Source organism: Nycticebus coucang, chromosome 11 (genome assembly GCF_027406575.1).
Source record: "Nycticebus coucang isolate mNycCou1 chromosome 11, mNycCou1.pri, whole genome shotgun sequence".
In the NCBI taxonomy this organism is placed as follows: domain Eukaryota; kingdom Metazoa; phylum Chordata; class Mammalia; order Primates; family Lorisidae; genus Nycticebus; species Nycticebus coucang.
In genome coordinates this window covers 17,322,547-17,343,103 of record NC_069790.1, presented here as the reverse complement: position 1 = coordinate 17,343,103, position 20,557 = coordinate 17,322,547, and the positions used below count along the sequence as shown (strand labels likewise).

The window sequence follows — 20,557 nt, the reverse complement described above, 5'->3', positions numbered from 1 at the left end:
AATCTAATCAATGAAAAGCATAAGAAATACTGTTCTTTTTAGAGTGTATGTTGCTACTTAGTAACTTTTTGGTCATCCTCAGTTTTCATTTTGGTATGAAAATTATTGCGAAAGCAAGTGTGTAAAGTGTAGTGTTTAAGATCAAAAGCAAGGAAAACTACGTGATCTGCAAGGGAACAGAAGAGGAGGAGGAAGGAAATTCATGTTACCTGTATTTTGGATTATATTTCTATTCTGATCCCTTTCTCTTATACATGGGAAGAATTATGCTCATGGAAGTTGAAAATACCTAAACAAGTTAATTTAGAGGGAGTTATAAACCAGTTTTCCTGACTTCAGCATTCAATATTAGTTCCACTATGACACACTGAGTTACCTTATTTAGGGGAAAAAAATTACATGAAAGTTCCTAGATCTGCAGCTGACACCACAGAACTGTGCAGAAGATCTGAAGGAAGATGCTTTTAGACTGTGCTTTGGGTTCCAATGAACATTTACTCCCAGAAGAATCTCTGCAACACCACTCCTGTGTCAGTGGGCTCTGAGAATAAACCACCCCAAAACTCGGTCTCTTAAAACAACATTGATATTGTACAGCAGGTAATCATTAGAATCATAACCTAGTAATATTTGTACTTCTTCCACTGAGCTTTCTGTCAGATCTTTGGAGTCCAGTGTAATTAAATCCATATACTTCTTACAAAATGCTACCTCGTGTCAGTGTCATTTAACTTGCCAAGCTGGACTTTGCTTGAGTCATTTTTGGTCTCTGGACACCATCTCAGTTTGGATAGTGAGTGGTTTTTCTATACTGTCCCAGGATTTTCCCAAAACAACCACTAGCTAGACTAGCCAAGAAGAGGGGGAAGATCCAAATAAACAAAATCAGAAATGAAAAAGAAGACATTACAACTGACACTACAGAAATACAAAGGATTAGCTGAGACTATCATGAACAACTATCTACTCACAAGCTAGCAAACCTAGAAGAAATGGATAAATTCCTGAAAACATATAACCTCCTGAGTCTGAAACAGGAAGAAAGAGAACTCCTAAGCAGACCAATAACGACTAGCAAGACTGAATCAGCAATAGAATAAAACAAAACAAAACAAAACTCCCAACAAAGATAAGCCCAGGACCAGATGGACTTACACCTAAATTCTACCAAAGGTACAAAGGAAAACTGGTACCAATCCTCTTGAAATTATTCTAGAAAATTGAGGATGAGGGTATTCTCCCTAACTCATTCTACAAGGCCAGTATCATTCTGGCCAAAACCAGACAAGGCGACCACCACAACCACCACCACAACAAAAAGTACAGACCAATATTCCTGATGAACATAGATGCAAAATCCTGAAAAAAAAAAAAAAATACTAGCCAACCAAATCCAACAGCACATAAAAAAGATAACACACCACAATAAATAAGTTTTATTTGGGTTAATAGGGATGCAAGGATGGTTCAACATGAGCAAATCAACAATGATGGTACATGACATGATAAAGGACAAAAACTATATTACCATCTCAGTAGATACAGAAAAAGAATTTAGCAGAGTTCAACATCCTATCATGATAAAAACCCTCAACAAACCAGGCACAGAAAGAAGATACCTTACCATAATAAAGGCCACATATGGTGTGCCTTCACTTAACAGTCACAATGCAGGGGAATATGGCACACCTCCCAAGTGAGGGGCACAACTACAACCTGGACTCTACTTAACAAACAATGTAACCTGTCCCTTCTGTTCATCTGAAATAAAAAAAAAATAAAGGTCATATATGACAAACCCACAGAGAACATCATACTGAACCAGGCAAAGCTGAAAGCATTTCTTCTCAGAACTGAAAAAAGGGAGGGCTGCCCACCTTCACCACTCCTATTCAGCACAGCACTGGAGTACTAGCTAGAGCAGTTAGGCAAGAGAAAGAAAATGCATTCAAACTAGAAAGCAGGAAGTCAAATCATTCCCTGTTTGCCGATGATATGATTGTATATCTAGAAAAAACTAAAGATGTCACCAAAAAATTCTTCGCGTTGATAAATGAATTCAATAAAGTTGCAAGACATGGAGATCAATATACCAAAAAAAGTAGCATTTTTATATAAGAATAACATCTAGCTGGGAAAGAAATCAAGGAGATATTTATAATAGCTACAAAAAATTAAAATACCTTGAAATAAATTTAATCAAGAAGATAGAAAATCTCTATAAGGAAAACTGCAAAACACTGATGAAAGAAATTGAAGAGAATTTTTTGGTGACAAAAAGGAAATCATCCCATGTTCGCGGATTGAATGAATTAACATTGTTAAAATGACCACACTATCCAAAGCAATCTACAGATTCATGCAATCCCTATCAAACCATCACTGTCATTTTTCACAGAATTAGAAAAAACAACCCTAACATTCATATGGAACCAAAAAAGAGCCAAACAGCCACAGCAATCCTGGGCAAAACTGGAGGCATCACATTACCTGACTTCAAATATATTACAAGGCAACAGTAACCAGGCCAATTGATGTTTTACAAGATGTCTGACAAGAACGTACATTGGGGGAAGGAAACTCCCATAAATAAATGGTTCTGGGAAAATTGGATTACCGCATACAGAAAAATGAAACCGTACCCCTCTTATCACATACAAAATCAATTCAAGATGGATTAAATACTTAAATGGAAGACCCAAAATTGTAAAAACACTAGGAAAAAACTCATAGAAAATATTTCTGGACAAAAAAATTTATGACTAAGACTTCAAAAGCACAGGCAACAAACATAAAAATAGACAAATTAAGCTAAAATAAGCTTCTAACAGCCAGAATATATAAGGAACACAAATATAACAAAAATAACAACAAAAACTTGCCCAAGGACATGAATAGACATTTTTCAAAATGACATATAAATGGCCAACAGGTATATGAAAAAATGTTCAATATCACTAATTATCAGAGAAATGCAAATCAAAACCACAATGAGACATCATTTTACTCCGGTCAGATGGCTATTATTAATAATAACAGATGTTGGTGAGGATGTGGAGAAAAGGGAACTCCTATACACCGTTGGTGGGAATGTAAATTAATATAGCAATTATGCAAAGCAACACAGACATGTCTCAGAGAACAAAACTAGAACTACCATTTGCTCCAGCAATCCCACTACTGGATATGCACCCAAAGGAAAAGAAATCAGGTATATGAAACCAGCACATTGTACCCCTTGATTGCACTAATGTACACAGATACGATTAAAAAAAAAAAAAAAGAAATCAGTGTATCAAAAAAGATAACTGCAATTGTATGTTTATCACAGCCCTATTTACCACAGCAAATATGGAATCAACCTAACAGTCTACTGGTGGATGAATGAATAAAGAAAATGTGGCATGTATATACAATGGAATACTAGTCAGCCATAAAAAAGAATGAAATCGTGTCTTTTGCAGCAACAAGGATGGAACTGGAGGTCATTATTTTAAGTGAAACCAACCAGGCATAGAAATCCAAATATTAGCTATTCTCAGTCATAAGTGGATGCTAAAAACACGTGCCTGCCCGGACATAGAGAATGGGATGATAGATAAAGGAGGCTCAAGAGGGCAAGGGGAAGAGGAAGGAGCAGGATGAGACATCATTTGGGTGATAAATATTCCAGAATCCAGACTTGACCGCTATGTGATCCATATACGTAACACAATCGCACATGTACCCCATACATTTGTACAAATAAAAAACCCAAAAATTGAAATAAAGAAACGATGTGGTACACAAAAATAATATTGCCAAGATTTGCAGGGGCATAGTTAAGCAAATTATCAACATTCAAATAATACTGAAATGAAATCATTTTATTTTGTTAAAATAATTTCCTAATGTCAACAAAAATCTCTTATAGAAAACAACTCTGCAGGGCGGCGCCTGTGGCTCAGTGAGTAAGACGCCAGCCCCATATGCCGAGGGTGGCGGGTTCAAACCCAGCCCCGGCCAAACTGCAACAAAAAAAATAGCCGGGCGTTGTGGCGGGCGCCTGTAGTCCCAGCTACTCGGGAGGCTGAGGCAAGAGAAATGCGTAAGCCCAAGAGTTAGAGGTTGCTGTGAGCCATGTGACGCCACGGCACTCTACCCGAGTGTGGTACTGTGAGACTCTGTCTCTACCAAAAAAAAAAAAAAAAAGAAAACAACTCTGCAATTATAATAAATATAGTAGAGTATGATTCACAAATTAACAGTCTAAAATAATGGCTGTTTATCTTGCTTTGAGTACTCTCGCACTTCACCTCCAGCAATTCGTCTCCATTAATATCCACTTGTAATGTCATCGCATGTAAAAAATAGCTCACTTCCTAACGTGAGTTGCTGAGTTAAGAAAATGTCTACAGCCATTCTGCCTTAACAAAAGACATTTCAGAACAAATGGTGGTGTCTTGTTTTTCCATTACTCTTCACTAATGCGATGAAACATGACTGCTTTTTAGATGTAATGTGATTCAGTTTAATTTTTATATTAAGCTGAATCCCAGAAAGGCTGGCTGGAGACAGTGCTGTTAAGAATGAATGTGAAAATAGAAGAAATAATTCCTCTCATTGATTTAGAGAAAGAAATGTTGAGTGGTAATGTTTACTCTTCTAAAGAATATACATAAAATATGTAAAATTTATAGACTGACTTTTAGAACATCTTCAAGTAATTACTGGTTTAATATTTCAAATATTCAGTGGGTCAAAGGAAGTTCCAGTTTATTTATTTTCACTAAAATTCTATTCTATTCCACATAAAAATGATTTTAATAATTTAAATTAAAAACGTTGTTCTCCCCCCGCCCACCCGAAGAAAACCCAGTTAGAATACAGGTTGTTCACAGATGTCATACTACCGAAGCTCACCTTTAACTTGTCCAGAAAAGATAAGTCACAAAGAAAATAAACACAAATTATGTTGGAGAGCAAATACACTAAAATAAAACAAAAAGCAAGAGCTGGAGGCAGGTGAGGGGGAAGAAAGATATTAGAAATGCAGCGTTTCCCGGGGAGTCATGAAATGCAGCGTTTCCCGGGGAGCAGCTGTATTTTAGTCAAGGTGATCTAGAAAGTGAGGTAACGGTCGGAGGGCCCTGCAAGGAGTGTGCGGTACGCTTACTCCGGGAATGGACTTGAACTGTGATGTGCAGACAGTTGCAGCGCCCCTCCTCACATGATGTGGACATGAAAGGGCTCCTTCCCTCTGGTTTATTCAGGGGAATAAAAATTTCCTAGATATGCTAGAAGTAATCTAAGAAAAAAAGAGATTCTAGGTAGATTGGGAGAGAAAGAGAAAGAGAAAGAGAGAGAAAAGATCTTATAGCTCCAGAAGGAGGATAATGAATCTATACATGGTCCTGACCCAGAAGTGAGACCCAAGTTCTTGCTCAGCTGAGCAACAGAAACATAATGCAGCCCAAAACACAAGTTACTATGTAATTTTCTGGTAGCCACAGTAAATAGCAAAAAGAAAGAGGTATAATTTCAATAATATATTTTACTTAATGTAACATAACAAAAATATTTCAATACATAACAACATAAAAAGTTCTTACTGAGATGTTTTACTTTTTTTTACATATTTTTTTTTTTATTAAATCATAGCTGTGTACATTGTATGATCATGGGGCACCATACACTTGGTTCATAGACCGTTTGACACATTTTCATCACACTAGTTAACATAGCTTTCGTGGCATTTTCTTAGTTATTTTGCTAAGACCTTTACATTCCACATTTACTAGGATTCACATATACCCTTGTCAGATGTTTTACTTTTGATTTCTATACTAAGTCTTTGGAATTGAGTCCGTATCACATGCCAATCCACACTAGGCGTACCTCACAGAATCAGGAGCCACGGTAGCGAGTGGCTATCCCATTAGACAGCACAGGTCTAGACACCCCTCCCTTGCCTTTGAAGTCCAGTAATTTCATTAGGACCTATGATATTGCTTATCATGGATCATGCTTATCATGTTCTCAGATACAAAGTACAATACTTTCTAATTTAAGGTACTATTTCTTTATAGTTCCATGAAGTTTCTGTAGACTTACTGTTTTGGGTATTTATTCTACTCCTTTATTTTTAATTAATAGACTTTTTTTTTTTTTTTTTTTTTGAGACAGAGTCTCATTTTGGTGCCCTCAGAAGAGTGCCATGGAGTCATAGCTCACAGGAACCTCAGACTCCGGGCTCAAGCAATTCTCTTGCCTCAGCCTCCCGGGTAGCTGGGACTGCAGGCACCTGCCACGATGCCTGGCTATTTTTAGAGATGAAGTCTCTCTCTGGCTCAGGCTGGTCTCTAACCTGTGAGCTCAGGCAATGCACCCTCCTCGGCCTCCTAGAGTGCTAGAATTACAGGTGTGAGCCGTAGTGCCTGGTCTAATTCAGAGACTCTTCAATTGTAGTCTGAATTATCTTTCTGTCTTTAGTATTTATCATGTAACCTTACATCTTTTTTCCCTATTGCTTTGTGATTTTTAACATTTTCCAATTTCCACTCTATTCCTGTTGCAACATTATTTTTGTGTCTATCTACTTTTGTGCTCCTCCTGGCGTAGTCATCATTTCAGCAATGAGGTTTTACTCATAGATATTTCCTGGAGTCTGTCATCTCATTTGAAAGTTTTAAATTTTGATCTCTGTTGTGCTTTCACATCTTATATCACTTTTAAAGATGTAGCTAATTCCGAAACAGGAGATTACAGCTATGGTCTACTTTGCAGGTGTGTTTTCCTGGAGTGTATTCATTGCCAGGGATATTAGTCTGCCCATTACTTACTTTTTTTAAAAACTTGGTATCGATTTGACCTGCTATTTTTTCTGGTGCCCATTTTTAGGTGAAATGTCTATCATTGAAGTCTTAGAGCTCCCTCTTTTGCTGTCTTCATTTGGTATAAAAAAATCTGACCCCTTGCTTCCCAGATTTCCCGGCTCCGCTCATCTCTACCTTTACCCGGAACAGCTCTTTCTTTTGTTTCTGTGGCCCTGTCCTGCCCAGGGTTTCTTCTGCTCCTGTTCCCCACACTTCCCTGCAGGCCCCAGGCCTGCTGTTCTCAGAGCATCCTGGCATCCTTCCCAGTGAACGCTGCCTGTCTACTGTAGAGTCTCCTGGCCTCGAGTCTGCCAGATGACCCCTTCTCCACGCAGATGCTGATACCATAGCAGGTCTGCTGGCTATCAGTGATTTTTTTTCTTTCTTTCTTTTTTTTTTTTTTGCAGTTTTTTTTTTTGGCCGGGGCTAGGTTTGAACCTGCCACCTCCGGCATATGGGCCAGCACCCTACTCCTTTGAGCCACGGGCACCACCCTATCAGTGATTTTTTTTTTTTTCACATACACTATGTCTCGATGTTCTTAGGGCCACCTTTGCCACTCAGCTTTGTTGTAAATACCATCTGTGAGGTCTGGGTTTTGTGATTTAGCTGTTCCATTTTTATGTGAGAACTCACCTTGCTTGAACAATTATGTTGCCATCAACACTCAGAATCCTCCAACTGCAAAGTTTTAACATGTTGGTGGGGGTCTGGGTTACAGTCACAAACACACATTAAGAAATGTATAGCCATAGATATTTCGTTAATCTCAATACCATTTTCACCTCATTTACTAAAGAACAGTGAGCAGGGTTAAATCAAATTGTAATCCAGACTTCCTAATATTTTCCTTTCCTTTATCCTACTCAAGGACTCTTATCCAAACTACTTTGCCTCCTGCTGTGGAAATGGCTTATATTTTTAATGGTTTGCTCTCAAGAGGGCAAAAAGTGGTACTTAATTATTAACCATAGTAGTAAAATGTTAGTAATGTGAAACCATAGTACCCACACATGGTCTATTCCACGTAAATTATAGTACAGATGAACTACACTTTAATAAAGTAATCCCAGGGTTCTGGCCTAATAGGGCTACCACTGAGCCAGCTATTGGCAGTCAGAGTTGGGATGGAAGTTTGCACAACCACCAAGATTTAGTGGGCATCTACTGGGTGCCAACTACCACATTAGGCACATTACCCATGGTATGTCTTATTCTCCAAACCATTGTGAAAGGAAGGTATTATCACCTCTATTTAATAGGTGAGAAAAGCATGGTCAGGAAGGTTGAATAACCTTCTCAAGGTCATACACTTCAGCAAACTGCCTTGCCTCCCAGAATTCTGGTGGTTCTGTAGAGTTATATCCTATCCTTTTTAAGGCCACAGTAGTAAGATCTTGGACAAGCTATTTACCTCCCTGAGCCTCAATTTACTTATTAATAGAATGAGAAGCATGCTACCTGTACTTCAAAGAGTTCCCGGGAGAGTAGGTTAATTAAGGCTGGTAATGCACGTGTACAGCCAACGCCTATTACAACGCCTATTACCTATTACATGAGCCGTAAATACCCACCAAGGAAAGATGACGACTGCTACATTTTATACCTCCCTGGCAATTTTTTGTACCCTTAAAAATGTCTAGAGTTTTTACTTTTGGTGTTTCACTTGTCTGTATTTAAAATACTCAAATACTTACTTCTCTGTACACATGTAAAGAGGTATGCAGACTTTTTTTCCTTGGTGGGCAAGGGAAGGGTGGGAAAAAAGAGAGGTATACTAAACAATTATCTGTATCTCTGAATTATCAGTTTCCTCTCTTACCTGTTCCTCACCTATTTTGTCCATGCATTTATCCTTCTAAGGTGAAAAAAAATTATTGTAACCCTATCAGCAACTTCTGACTTCATGTACAAAATAGTTATACAGGTTTAAATGTATAACCTATTTAGCCATTTGGGCACAACGTTCATCTTTTATTTCTAGAAATAGTCATATGGATTTCAGTTTCAACTTGTCATAATGACAATCAAATTTATATTCCCCATCCACCATCCAAATGGGCAAATGAATTTCTCATCTGACTTAGATAATGATATGGCAATTTTTTTTCCTCAGAATAATTTTTATAACCTAAGTTAAAAAAGTAATGATCTATCATCCATGGCAAACTTCCTCAGAGACAGTGATTCATTCAACACAGTATTATTTAACACCTACTGTGTGCTAGGTATTGTGCCAGGCCATACAAACAGTGAGCAAACCACACCCACTGTGTGCTCCCAAAGAGGTAAAAGTATGGTAGGGAGAAATGCTTTGAATAATCCCAGGACTGCAGCAACCGTGACAAGCGCTGAGAAGGGAAGGTGTGCAGCGTTCTACACGCCTGAAACAGGGGGATTTAACTTGGGGATGGAGGCCCAGTGGCTTTCCCAAGAAAGGAACAATCAAGCTAAGGTCTGATTATGAGTCACTAAAATGAACAGGGGCAAGAAGAATGTTCTAGACAGAGGGGACAAAAGAGCACGGACAGGTGAAAGACAGTAAGTGTGGCTGCAGTGTAGAGCCCAGGGAAGGCTTGGTGGGAGCCACAGCTAGGCGGGCAGCAGGGCCAACCCAGCTCCCTGTGCTGATCCATACCGAGGAGCTTTGCCTGCATCCTAAGAACAGGACGCTATGGAAGGATGATGACATGATCTGATCTCTACTTGGAACTGCAGTGGGGAGATGAGAGGAGAGTTATTCACAAGGGAAGGAGTTGGCCACTGGGGAGGCTGCTTCAGTGGTCCAGATAAAAGACGATGGTAGTTTGGGCCAGACCAGCAATGAGAAAAATGGTGTAGGCACTGTGCTGGGTGTGTGCATGCGCTGCCTCTTGTCATGCTCACACCAACCTGTGAGACAAGTGTTCTTTTCCATAGTTCATAGATCAAATACTGAAGCATGTACAAATTTGTCTGGAGTCCAGCTAGTAAATAACCTAGCCAGAACCCATGGTTATTTGACTTCAAAGCCAACTACAAAATTAGTGTATGAAAATTAGAAATATGAATTTTTTTAAACAAGAGGGTCTCCGTGGTAAAGTTTCAAAACTTGAAAGCTGGTGGCTTCCTATGTGGTGGCTCACACCTGTAATGCTAGCACTCTGGGAAGTTGAGGCAGGTGGACTGCTTGAGCTCAGGAGTTGGAGACCAATCTGAGCAAGAGCGAAACCGTACCTGTACTAAAAATAGAAAAACTAGCTAGGTGTTGCAGGGGGCATCTGTAGTCCCAGCTACTGAGAGGCTAAGGCAAGGGGGCTAAGGGGTTTCGGGGTTACTGCCATGGCACTCTAGCCTGGGGCAAAAACAAACAAACACACACACACAAAAACGTAAAAGCTTCTTGATCTATTTTATCAAGGTACCAAGCAATGAGCCTTGAAAAGAACGTGACCTTAGGTTTCCACTTAACAAAATGGATATTCTTTAAAATTTCACGCTCATAAAGGACAAGCAGGAGACTTACCTATTTCAACGTAACGACTTGGCAGATCTCTCATCTCACCGGCATGCCGTTCCTTCACTGAACATATCTGGAAAACAAATTCATGGGTTATTTTACTCATTTGATGGAAAAGTCCTTCATAATATTTTGTTCAATACATAATATATTTGCTAAATTAACTATGAGCACTGAAGACAGAGTGCATACAATCTATCCTACGACTTAAATCACAGAAATTAATTTGAATAACATATGGCAACCAGTGCTTATATTCGCCAACATTATTCTTCAATGAAGTCTTATTCAAAGGAAACTATAAGATAGCTTTAATGTATTTCCAATGTGAATCTATTTAAGGACTATTTTCACCACCACACGCGTAAGGCCTTGCAGAACATAACCCAGTGCTCCGTGGCCAATATGAGCAACGTTCACATCAGATCCTGTGCTTCTCTTTACACGTTAGTTTATTTCACTGTTGTTAAGCAATACTCTGGGTAAGTGGCACATGCTTCTTATCTCAAGCACATTGAAAACCAGTGTGTTATATAATTTAAATCCAGGGATGGCAACTACAGCCCAATCTGTTTCTGTCATGGCCCATAAGGTAAGGATTTATTTTTTATTTTTTTAAAGGGTTGTAACCAAAAGGAAGGAAGGGAAAGATGGAAGAAGAGGATGAAAGATGGGGAAAAGGGAGGGATGAAGAGAGGGAAGAAAGTGAAACAAAAAGGAACAGCAGAAATGGTATGCAGCCCACAAAGTCTAAAGTATTTACACCAGCTCATTACCGAAGAGGTCTGCCTGCTGCTACTTTAAGTCGCATGTACCCAGTCTGGGTAGAAATCCATACTTACACCTCAGTCTACATGCTACCTCAACCGGTCACCTATCAGTCATACACACGCCACACAATACACGTGTGTGTTGACAGTGGCTGGCTGAGGGTGATGAGACTGGCTGTTTTTCTATTATCTTTGCTGTGTCTTCTGAAGTGACTATTTCTATTTTGTAGTAAGAAACTAGAAAAACTTACATGAGTTCAGCTGTTCAGGTAAGACTCAACCTGAAATCAAGGAGTGACCCGACACATCTTTAATCAGCGATCAGGTCTTTCTCCTCTTATCCTTAGGATTCTTTTATAGCTGCTAGCCTCCCTACAACTACACTATAGAAAACTGTAAAACACAGAAAATCTCAAAGCAGAAAATAAGCAGTACGCACTATTCCAGCGCATACAAAAAAACCCATTATTAACAATCTATTTTTTAGTGAAAACTACTTTTATTAACGTAACAATTTAAAACAAGTAATCCAATATATTTTTTAAATATTATTCCACAACAACATAATTCCTTAATATCTTTATAGTTCAGGCAACCTCCTGTATCCATGGGTTCTGTATCCATGGATTCAATCAACCAAGGATCAGATGTATTAAGGGGGAAAAAAATCCACAAAGTTTCAAAAAGCAGACCTTGAATTTGCCCTGTACTGAGTACTGTACTGAATCCACGCACGTGACCTGATGCACAGGCGCTGAATCAGGTACTGTGAGCAAGGCAGAGATTCAGAGCACATGGGAGCATGCGCTTTGGTCATATGCACATCGGGAGGGAGCATCTGTGGCTCCTGGTATCCACAGGGGGTCCTGACACCAATCGCCCACGGATAGTGAGGAACTGTTCTTTATTACGTGCATGTACTGTAGTTTATTTAAAAGCAAGACTCCTTTTAAACATCAGTTTTTATTTCTGTCTATCTCCATGGTAAGCAATAGTGCGATCAACATACGTGTACATAAAAGTTTTGGACTTTTATTTCCTTCGGATAAATTACTATAAGTAGAACTGGTATTGATGGGCACGTACGCTGTCACAAGGCTCTGCTTTGTGTAATAAACACATCTAAACTGCTGTCCAGCAGCACCGCGACTCAGTGAGTGCAGGAGAGGACTCACTTTCCCTGACGCAGGACCTGAACCCACAGCTGAGCGGTGACCAGATACCTTCTCTCTTGAATGCTGTCTGTCATTTGTCTCCTATCTCATAAAATTTCTTCTCCATTTCCCCAATTTTCTCTATTTCCTTGTCCATTTGGTAGACTTTCAGGCTTATAAGTTATCTACTCTTTTCCCACACTTACCAAGCAAACAACGAATTGTCTAACAGGAGCACTCCCCAATGCCAAATGGGCAATTTCAAATGATTTGAAGTTTAATAAAAAGGCAAATATAATAGCAATATTAGCATTTGGGGGGCTGCTCCTGGCATCGGTCCTGAGTTAGGCTTTGTAACATAGATCCAGTTATTACATTTTCTTAAGATTACGTTACAGTAGGGTCGACCAAGTAAGTCACTTCACGAAAGTGTGATGCAGGGTAGGAAGGCTTCCTGGAAGAAGTGGCAGGTAAGTTGAGACAGGTGCACAGGGCAATGGGCTGCCCAGGGCTTTCAAGTGTAAGGTCAATCAGACAGAAATAGAAAGCATGGGGGAGAAAGGAACACAGGTTGGATCATGCGGAACCTTAGAAGTCATGTTAATGATTACTCCTGCCATAGGCAATGAGAATCGCCTGAGGGGTTTAAGGAGAGACTGAAATCATCTAATCTGCACTCTAGAAAGATCACTGCTGTAGCTGCACTGCTTAGGATGCGGGGCGGGGGGTGGGGGGAGGGCAAACTAGGGCCAGAGAGACTTAACAGAAAAAGAGAGAGATGAATTGAGAGATCTGAAAGATGCTGACAGATCCTCAAGAGTGACTGGGCCTTTTCCAACCTACATACACCCCTGAGAGGCAGTGTTATCATGTCTCAGCACAGATGGGGACACTGATGCTTAAAGAGTTACCCAAGCCCAGCTGGCCAGAACTGGGACTTTCCTGGCCATGCTGCAATCTCTCTGAAGACAGGGATGCGTGGCACTACTGGTGGCTGGGCCATGGCTCTACGCCACCCTCCAGTTGTGTGGTCTGACCACGTGTCCCAGCTGGTCTCATAGGCAGGGAGCAGCAGGCACAGGTGGGTGGAGAGGTAAGTGCTGGCCTGAGCTCTGTCACAAAGCGAGCCTAGACACCTTGCTTTTCACTGAGGTGGCCGGAGTAGCCTCCTAAATGATCCTCCCTGTTTATTGCCCCTTTGCTGTTTAGCACCACACAGCAACCCAAGATCCTTCCAGAACACAAGTTAGATCACTTAACTGACTCCACTGTTCAAAGCCCTCTGCTGTCTTCCCATCTCATGCAAGTTAAAGGCCGAGGACGCCACAAAGGCCCAGGAGCCTCGGCATGATCTGCCCTGCACCCCTATTCAACACACATCCGTCCCTCCTACACCTGCACCCCTCCGATGACAACGGCTTCCTTGCTGTTCCTCAAAAACACGCCAACCACAAGCCTGGCCTCAAGGATGCCGTGCTGATACTTCCTCTGCTAAAACCTTCCCTCCCAACTCCCCCCACAGCTATACAAATCCCTCCCTGCAGATCTCTGCCCAAATGACATGTCAGTTACTGATGGAGAGGCCATCCCTGGGCCACCCTATATTAAGCGACATCTATCCCCCCCAGTCCCGTCCCCTTCTCCATCACCTTGTTTAAGTGCCCCCTTGGTGTTTACCACTGTCAACAGTATCCCTCCCTGGGTAACTGCTCTTCTTGTCCATCTTCCCTCACCAGAATGTACATTTCCCAAGGAAAGGAATTCATTCATTTATCTATTTACATATCTGCAACAGTGGAACTTTACCTGGGCCACTGCAGGCACCTGGTAAATGTTTTTAGGCAAATGAATGAATGAATTACACGGTTAGCTCTAATCATATACATTATTTCACTGTTTCTAGTTGTTTCTCCCCAGCAAGACTGCTCTCTCTCTTTCTTTAGAAAGATTATTTCCTTATCTTCTCCTCCCTCAACAAAATTCACTAAAATTCTAAACTGAGAAGTGCCCCACACCTGAGTCTGAATCCAAATAAAATGAAATAGTTGACATGAAAATTCTGTGTAAGTTGCATCTTAACTTGGGCACAGTGAAAGTGTATTTATTTCCCATGTCTGCTGAACAGATTACCACAAACTTGGTCGTATTCCTTTACAGTCCTGTAGGTTAGATGTCTGAGATCAGTTTCACTGGGCTAAGATCAGGGTGTCAGCAGGGCTGGGCTTCCCCGGAGGCTCCAGGGAGAATCTGTTCTCTGGCTCCCGCCATCTCTGGTGGCCACAGCATCCCTGGCCACCTGGCTCCAGGGCTGACTCCGTGGGGGTGCTGCCTTCTTTTCTTCCGTGGCGGCAGCTTCTCCCTCTCTGAAGGACGCTATGCCTGATAACTGCCCCATCAGATCCTGTTATCTTTGGGGCCTTATCAGTGCACTAGAGAAAGCACTTCCGGTAATAACAAGTGAACTTACTGTGTTATGACCCACAGACTAATTTTCCTTTTCTTTCACCATAAGAAAAGAAAACCACAAGTTTACAACAATGGGAAAAGCCATTGTAGGAATTTTTAAAATATCAAGAGTATAGGTTTACTGGATGAGTAACCAGATACAAGGGATAGAGAGTGGGCAAGCCCTTTTTCTGTCCTATCTATTGGGCAGTTTCCTTCCTGTTGCCCTAAATATGAATTAGGTTGTGTTCATTTAACACACAAAATAAAGAGACCCTAAACCGTTCCTGTATAAGGGCTAGAAAGACCTTATCTCAAGCACAGTGATGCTTGTTTTGGAAATAACAACCACTGAATTAATAAATTTATGCTTCCCTTTCCAGGGAAGGGTAGATTTTACATAGTCATGTCTCTTTCCTGACTTTTCTAGAACTTTATGGTGCGACAATGACAGCTAACATTTATTACCAGTGACAATGTGTCAGACTGCACGCTGAACTCTCCACATGTGTTCCCTCCTTGTTTTCTCTCCCCAGCACTTATAGTCTGAGGAGTACTGCCATTCTGCAGATGGGGACAGTAAGGCTCAGAGAGGGCCACCGAGGAGGTAAGCGGAGAACATGGAACTGATCCTAGGTCTGGCTCTCTGACTCCACAGCCTGAGCTCTTCCATTAGACCAGCGGTTCTCAACCTGTGGGTCGTGACCCACAGGAACTATATTAAAGGGCCGCAGCATTAGGAAGGTTGAGAACCACTGCATAAGACTATGGCTGGGATTCTTTCTCACACCATTTTTACCTCAGCTACTTTTTAGTTTATTTAAGCTATGATTAAACTATAATGTTTTTAAAGGGAAACAACTTCTGGCTTTGAATTATCAAATAACAGAAGCACTGGTGAGCGTGAAATAAATGTGAATGAGCTTTTGAGCCCTCTTTTGTAGAACAGCTAAATTTCATTTATCCAAGGCACATAAGGGTCAGATAATCATACACCAGAAAATATTCCCAAATCTTATTACTGATAATAAGTCTGTGCCTCTAGTCTATCAAATTATTATCAAGCAGCAGGATGATTTTGCTTTAACCTTTTCTGTCATCAGTAACTCTAATGAAGAAGCTAAGGCGAAGGGAAATGGAAGAACTAGAAGGAAAAACCCGCTCAACCAACCAAATTAACCAAATGTTACACATGCAGCTAAAGCCAGCAGGTTGTGGTAAATTTTTTTAAAAGACTGAAAAAAGCAGCACCATCCTGAACATGGAAAAGTTCACGAATTATTTTGCACAGCACAGAAAAGAAAGAATATATCTTAACACTTACACACCTGAAATAATTTGAGCATTAAATAGTAATTATATGATGATAATATTCAAGTGAAAATATCGGGGTCCTAAAAGCCATTTAAAAAGTCATATTCTGGCTTAGTGCCCATAACGCAGTGGTTATGGCACCAGCCACATACATGGAGGCTGGCGGGTTTGAACCCAGCCCGGGCCAGCTAAAACAACAATGACAACTGCAACAAAAAATAGCTGGGCGTCGTGGTGGGCGCCTGTAGTCCCAGCTACTGGGAGGCTGAGGCAAAAGAATTGCTTAAGCCCAAGAGTTGGAGGTTGCTGTGAGCTGTGACGCCACAGCACTCTACCCAGGGTGACATAGTGAGACTCTGCCTCAAAAAAAAAGTCATATTCCTTCAGTGTATCTGTAACAAATGAACTTTTTATAAAGATAGGGAAAGCCACCTTGACGGAAGTACCCCAGCCGATGATCAGTGTCACAGTGTCCTTCCAGCAGAGGCTGCAGGGATACATGTCTGGGCGGAGACTTATATCATCCCGGGGCACATTGGTGATCCTCTGCTTCGAGGTGATGTCAAAAATCTTCACACCCTAGAAAATAAAACAGCATTAAGCATCCTCTACCTGGGAGAAGGAAAGTAAAGGACAATTTATTAACAGCCCCTGCTGCAGACCATCGAGAACCAGCACTAGGAAATATTGACGGTGTTCACTGAAACTGCTAGAAGCTTTGGAGCCTTGAAAGGAACGTATGAGAACCCAAGCCACCAGAAAACTCCAACCTGCTTTCTGAACAAAGGAAATTTGATTACATGGCAAGGGTGACTCAAATCCAACACAAACGTGAAATCTACAGGTATCAACTGCCATTTCCAAATGACAGACAAGTAACATTTCTAATTATATTGTTCCACCACAAAAAAATGAGGTTTGTTTTATAGAAAGGCATTGAATCTGAAAAACCACCTATATAAAGAAAACTACACCTGACATTTCAAAGTTCTCAAATGGAAACATCAAACAAACAGCAAACTGAAAATGAATCAAGGGACCACAGGTTTGCTTATCTTTACTGTGACCTAGAAGAAGTAAGAACATTCAGAATAATAACACAGATTGTGAGGAGATTTCTACCATTTAAAACTGAATAGAACTGATTTACTAAACCATATCTTGAAATTCCAAGAGATACACCAGATATCAAAAAGGCCATTAAAACAAACAAACAAGTTGCAAGAGGGACTTTACCTAACAATTGCAATCAGTGTAACTGGCTTATTGTACCCTCAATGAATCCCCAACAATAAAAAATTAAAAAAAAAACAAAAAAACAAAAAAACAAAAAATACCCGGGCAGTGCCTGTGGTTCAAAGGAGTAGGGCGCCAACCCCATACACTGGAGGTGGTGGGTTCAAACCCAGCCCTAGCCAAAAACTGCAAAAAACAAAAAACACCTTTCCACTAGCCCAAATTTAATAGTAAACCTTAAACAAGAGCAGCACTGAAAATTACAATCTCCTTTCTTAAAGGCATGCCTAGAGTTTTGCCTGTGATTATACTGGGAGTAAACAGAAGTCAGCAATATTTTGCACTTGTTTCATATCAACTGTTTCCTGCCATTGGCCAATAGGCAAATGGTGTTTTCCAGCCCATATTCCCAGGGCAGCCCTTCATTTATTAAGATGGCTTTTCATTTTCTTGGCTATTCTCCATGCCTCAGGTTTCTTACTCTAAAATAGAGTCGGGAATATGTTGGGAATTACTGTATTATGAAAGCCAAAAGCAATCTAATTTCTTTAACCTCCCTGTTATGATACCACCTACCATCTGTATCTTTTAGAAATAACCACCAAAGTGAGTGGCATCCTGTCCCTTTGTTATAGCCCTATCAACTCGGCTACGCCTGCTGACACCAAATGAGCATTTGGAAGACAGAGCTGTGCTTTTACCATGTTATTGGCCCAAGCAATCAGATGGCCTCTCCACTTCACGCTCCTTATGTTCCCTTCCCCTTCATGCAGAACAGAAGACTTCCATCTATTCATCCAAGACCGTTCAAACAGCAACAACTAGGGACAAACAACATAAACAAAGAATTTTAGAATCATTCTCAATATTTTTATGTAGATATATGATTTGCATTTGGAAAGAATTCCCAGCATATCTTACCTTGCCCACAAGGTTTAAAATGAATGTGAGGGCTGATGTTATTACAAACAAAGCCACAAGATGGCACCAAAATACCGAGAGTTGTGGGAAATGCACATTCCTTAAGTCAAAAGATCTGTTATCACAGTAAATTTTTCAAACAATTATCTAGGAACTAATATATTTTGTAAATTGTTAACCAAAACATTAGAAGATTTTCAATGAAGATATAAGTCACAGATTAAACTAATAAAGGTAGCTTATGTTTTTCTTTTAACCCCCCCAAAAATAATAGTGATTTTTGAGCAGTAATTCATATCACAAAATAAGAAAAATCTGCTTTAGGATTAAGCCTTTAAAAAAAGTTCATAGGTCTTAATTTTAAAGGGAAGAATCTTTAAAATAAAACCTGCTGGATACATTTTAATATTAAAATATAACTGGTCAAAATCTTCTTAAGACTTTTTAAAATAAAGTTCTAGGAAGTCAAACATTACTAAGGGTACAGTATTTTTCTTGACATATCTAATTTAATTTATTTAGGATAGGGTGAGACACAATTATAAGAGGGATTACTTCATCTAGCAAATGCAATCAATACAACCTAATTCTTTGTACCTTCAATGAATCCCAAACAAAAAATAAAAATAAAAAGAAATTTTTTAGGACATTTATACACTTTGTACCTCTAGGCGTGTGATCCTGAAGTACATGCTCACCCTTTAAAAGCACAAGGCTAGTAACAGATTCTATAACAGAAAGTTTAAAATTCCTATCATTAGAAACAATTTCAGTTCACCTTAGTATATTTTATGTCTCCTACCTACCCCCCAAAAAGTGATTTTAAAAAACAGATAATGGGAAAAAAGAGTAAATTCACATTTTATTTGTATTTTCTTTGCATTTTCTCAACAGTTGGACGACTGCAAGGCAGAGGAGCATAAAAGAGGAAAGAAACCCTAAAATCAAGGATGATGTCCATCTTTGCAAGTAAGCCAAGTATAATCGCTTTAAAATGCTATAAATTTTTAAAGTTCTCTATTATCTATCAGAAACAAGGTGGCCTCACAACTTCCACAGTGGAGACTGGAGGCAGGGATTTTACTGCCTGTATTTAGCCCTGTCTTCCCAGTCAGTAGATACACACCACACCATACATTCTCAACAAGGTTCTAACTGATTCTACCCTCTTCCAGTCCAGGTTTGAATTAAGAACTCACCACTACCGCCACCACCACGCCGCCTCCGGCCCCCAGTCAAGACCTTCCTCCAGGAGTGTGCCCCGACTCATTCACACTCCCTGTGCCACCTTGTAGAGAACAGAGCCAAGGAGGCCACTGCATCAGACCAAATGCAGAGGGATGACAAATGTCTTTGATATTTTGAAATGAGGAAGCCTGAGCATATGGTTCTTGCTATAGGTAAGATTGTGCACTACTCAAGATAGGCAGCTAATAACAATTATTTTTAACATGAGGAATGGATAAGATCAAAATGTGTATTTTACATCTATGAAATTGTAGGAAATGGGCGAGGAACAGAAACTGCTCAATAACCACCTGCTGGAAAGAATGGTTGACTGGAGGGCTGGGACAATAGCACAGTGGTGCAGGGCATCTAATTCCCCTCTCTCCCCCATCCTCACCTAGAAATGACCAACCAACATAGTATTAAGAGAAGAAACAATCTGTACTTGTGTTGGAAAAATTAAATATGACCCAAATCTTAAATTTAAAATTCTGTAGAATATGCTAAAATTAAGACCCCGATGAAGACGAGATTTTAACTCATTCCCAGAAAAAGCCAGCCTGGGAAATAGTTGGTCAGGTATGTGCTAGAATGTCAACAACCCACCACTCCCCAATACATAGTATAAAGGAGACAGAAGGTAAGGATAGTCACAATCTCATACCAGAACACAAAGGCTTGCATACACAAGCATGCCACCAGCACTCCAACGGTCACTAGGTGAGCACAGCTGGAAAGGAAAACAGGTGTGATGGCAACAGAAAGGTACCTATGGATAAATTCAGTATTTAAAAAGAATACGTTTAAATCTTTTATCCAGTGAGAGTCAATTTTTGTTAATGGTGAAAGGTGTGGGTCAAGTTTCAGTCTTCTACAGGTTGCCAGACAGTTCACCCAGCACCATTTGTTAAATCCCCAAATTTATATTTTTGATGGGGTTATCAAAGATCAAATGACGATAACTATAAAGATTCTTAGAGAGAGTGAAGGGGAAACTTTTGAAGAAATTGGCCTGGGAGAATACTTTATGAGGAGGACCCCCTGGGCAATTGAAGCAATACCAAAAATACATTACTGGGATCTGATCAAACTAAAAAGCTTTTGCACAGTCAAGAACACAGTAAGTAAAGCAAGCAG

At 40.1% G+C, this 20,557-nt stretch overlaps 1 protein-coding gene across 6 annotated transcripts in view; it reads right to left on the bottom strand.

The window, feature by feature from the left end:
- The window catches only part of VPS41 (VPS41 subunit of HOPS complex), a 230,393-nt gene that overhangs the window by 76,562 nt on the left and 133,274 nt on the right, over positions 1–20,557 (bottom strand). For all 6 annotated transcript variants that reach the window (XR_008383629.1, XR_008383626.1, XR_008383627.1 and 3 more), the window contains 3 exons: positions 17,974–18,093; positions 16,469–16,615; positions 10,360–10,426 (listed from right to left, as the gene is read on the bottom strand). Coding sequence is in view for 2 of the 6 variants with exons in the window: in XM_053608791.1 (XP_053464766.1) it covers positions 10,360–10,426; positions 16,469–16,615; positions 17,974–18,093 (334 nt within the window). In the remaining 4 variants the exon portion in view is untranslated. The remainder of the gene's footprint in view (positions 1–10,359; positions 10,427–16,468; positions 16,616–17,973; positions 18,094–20,557) is intronic.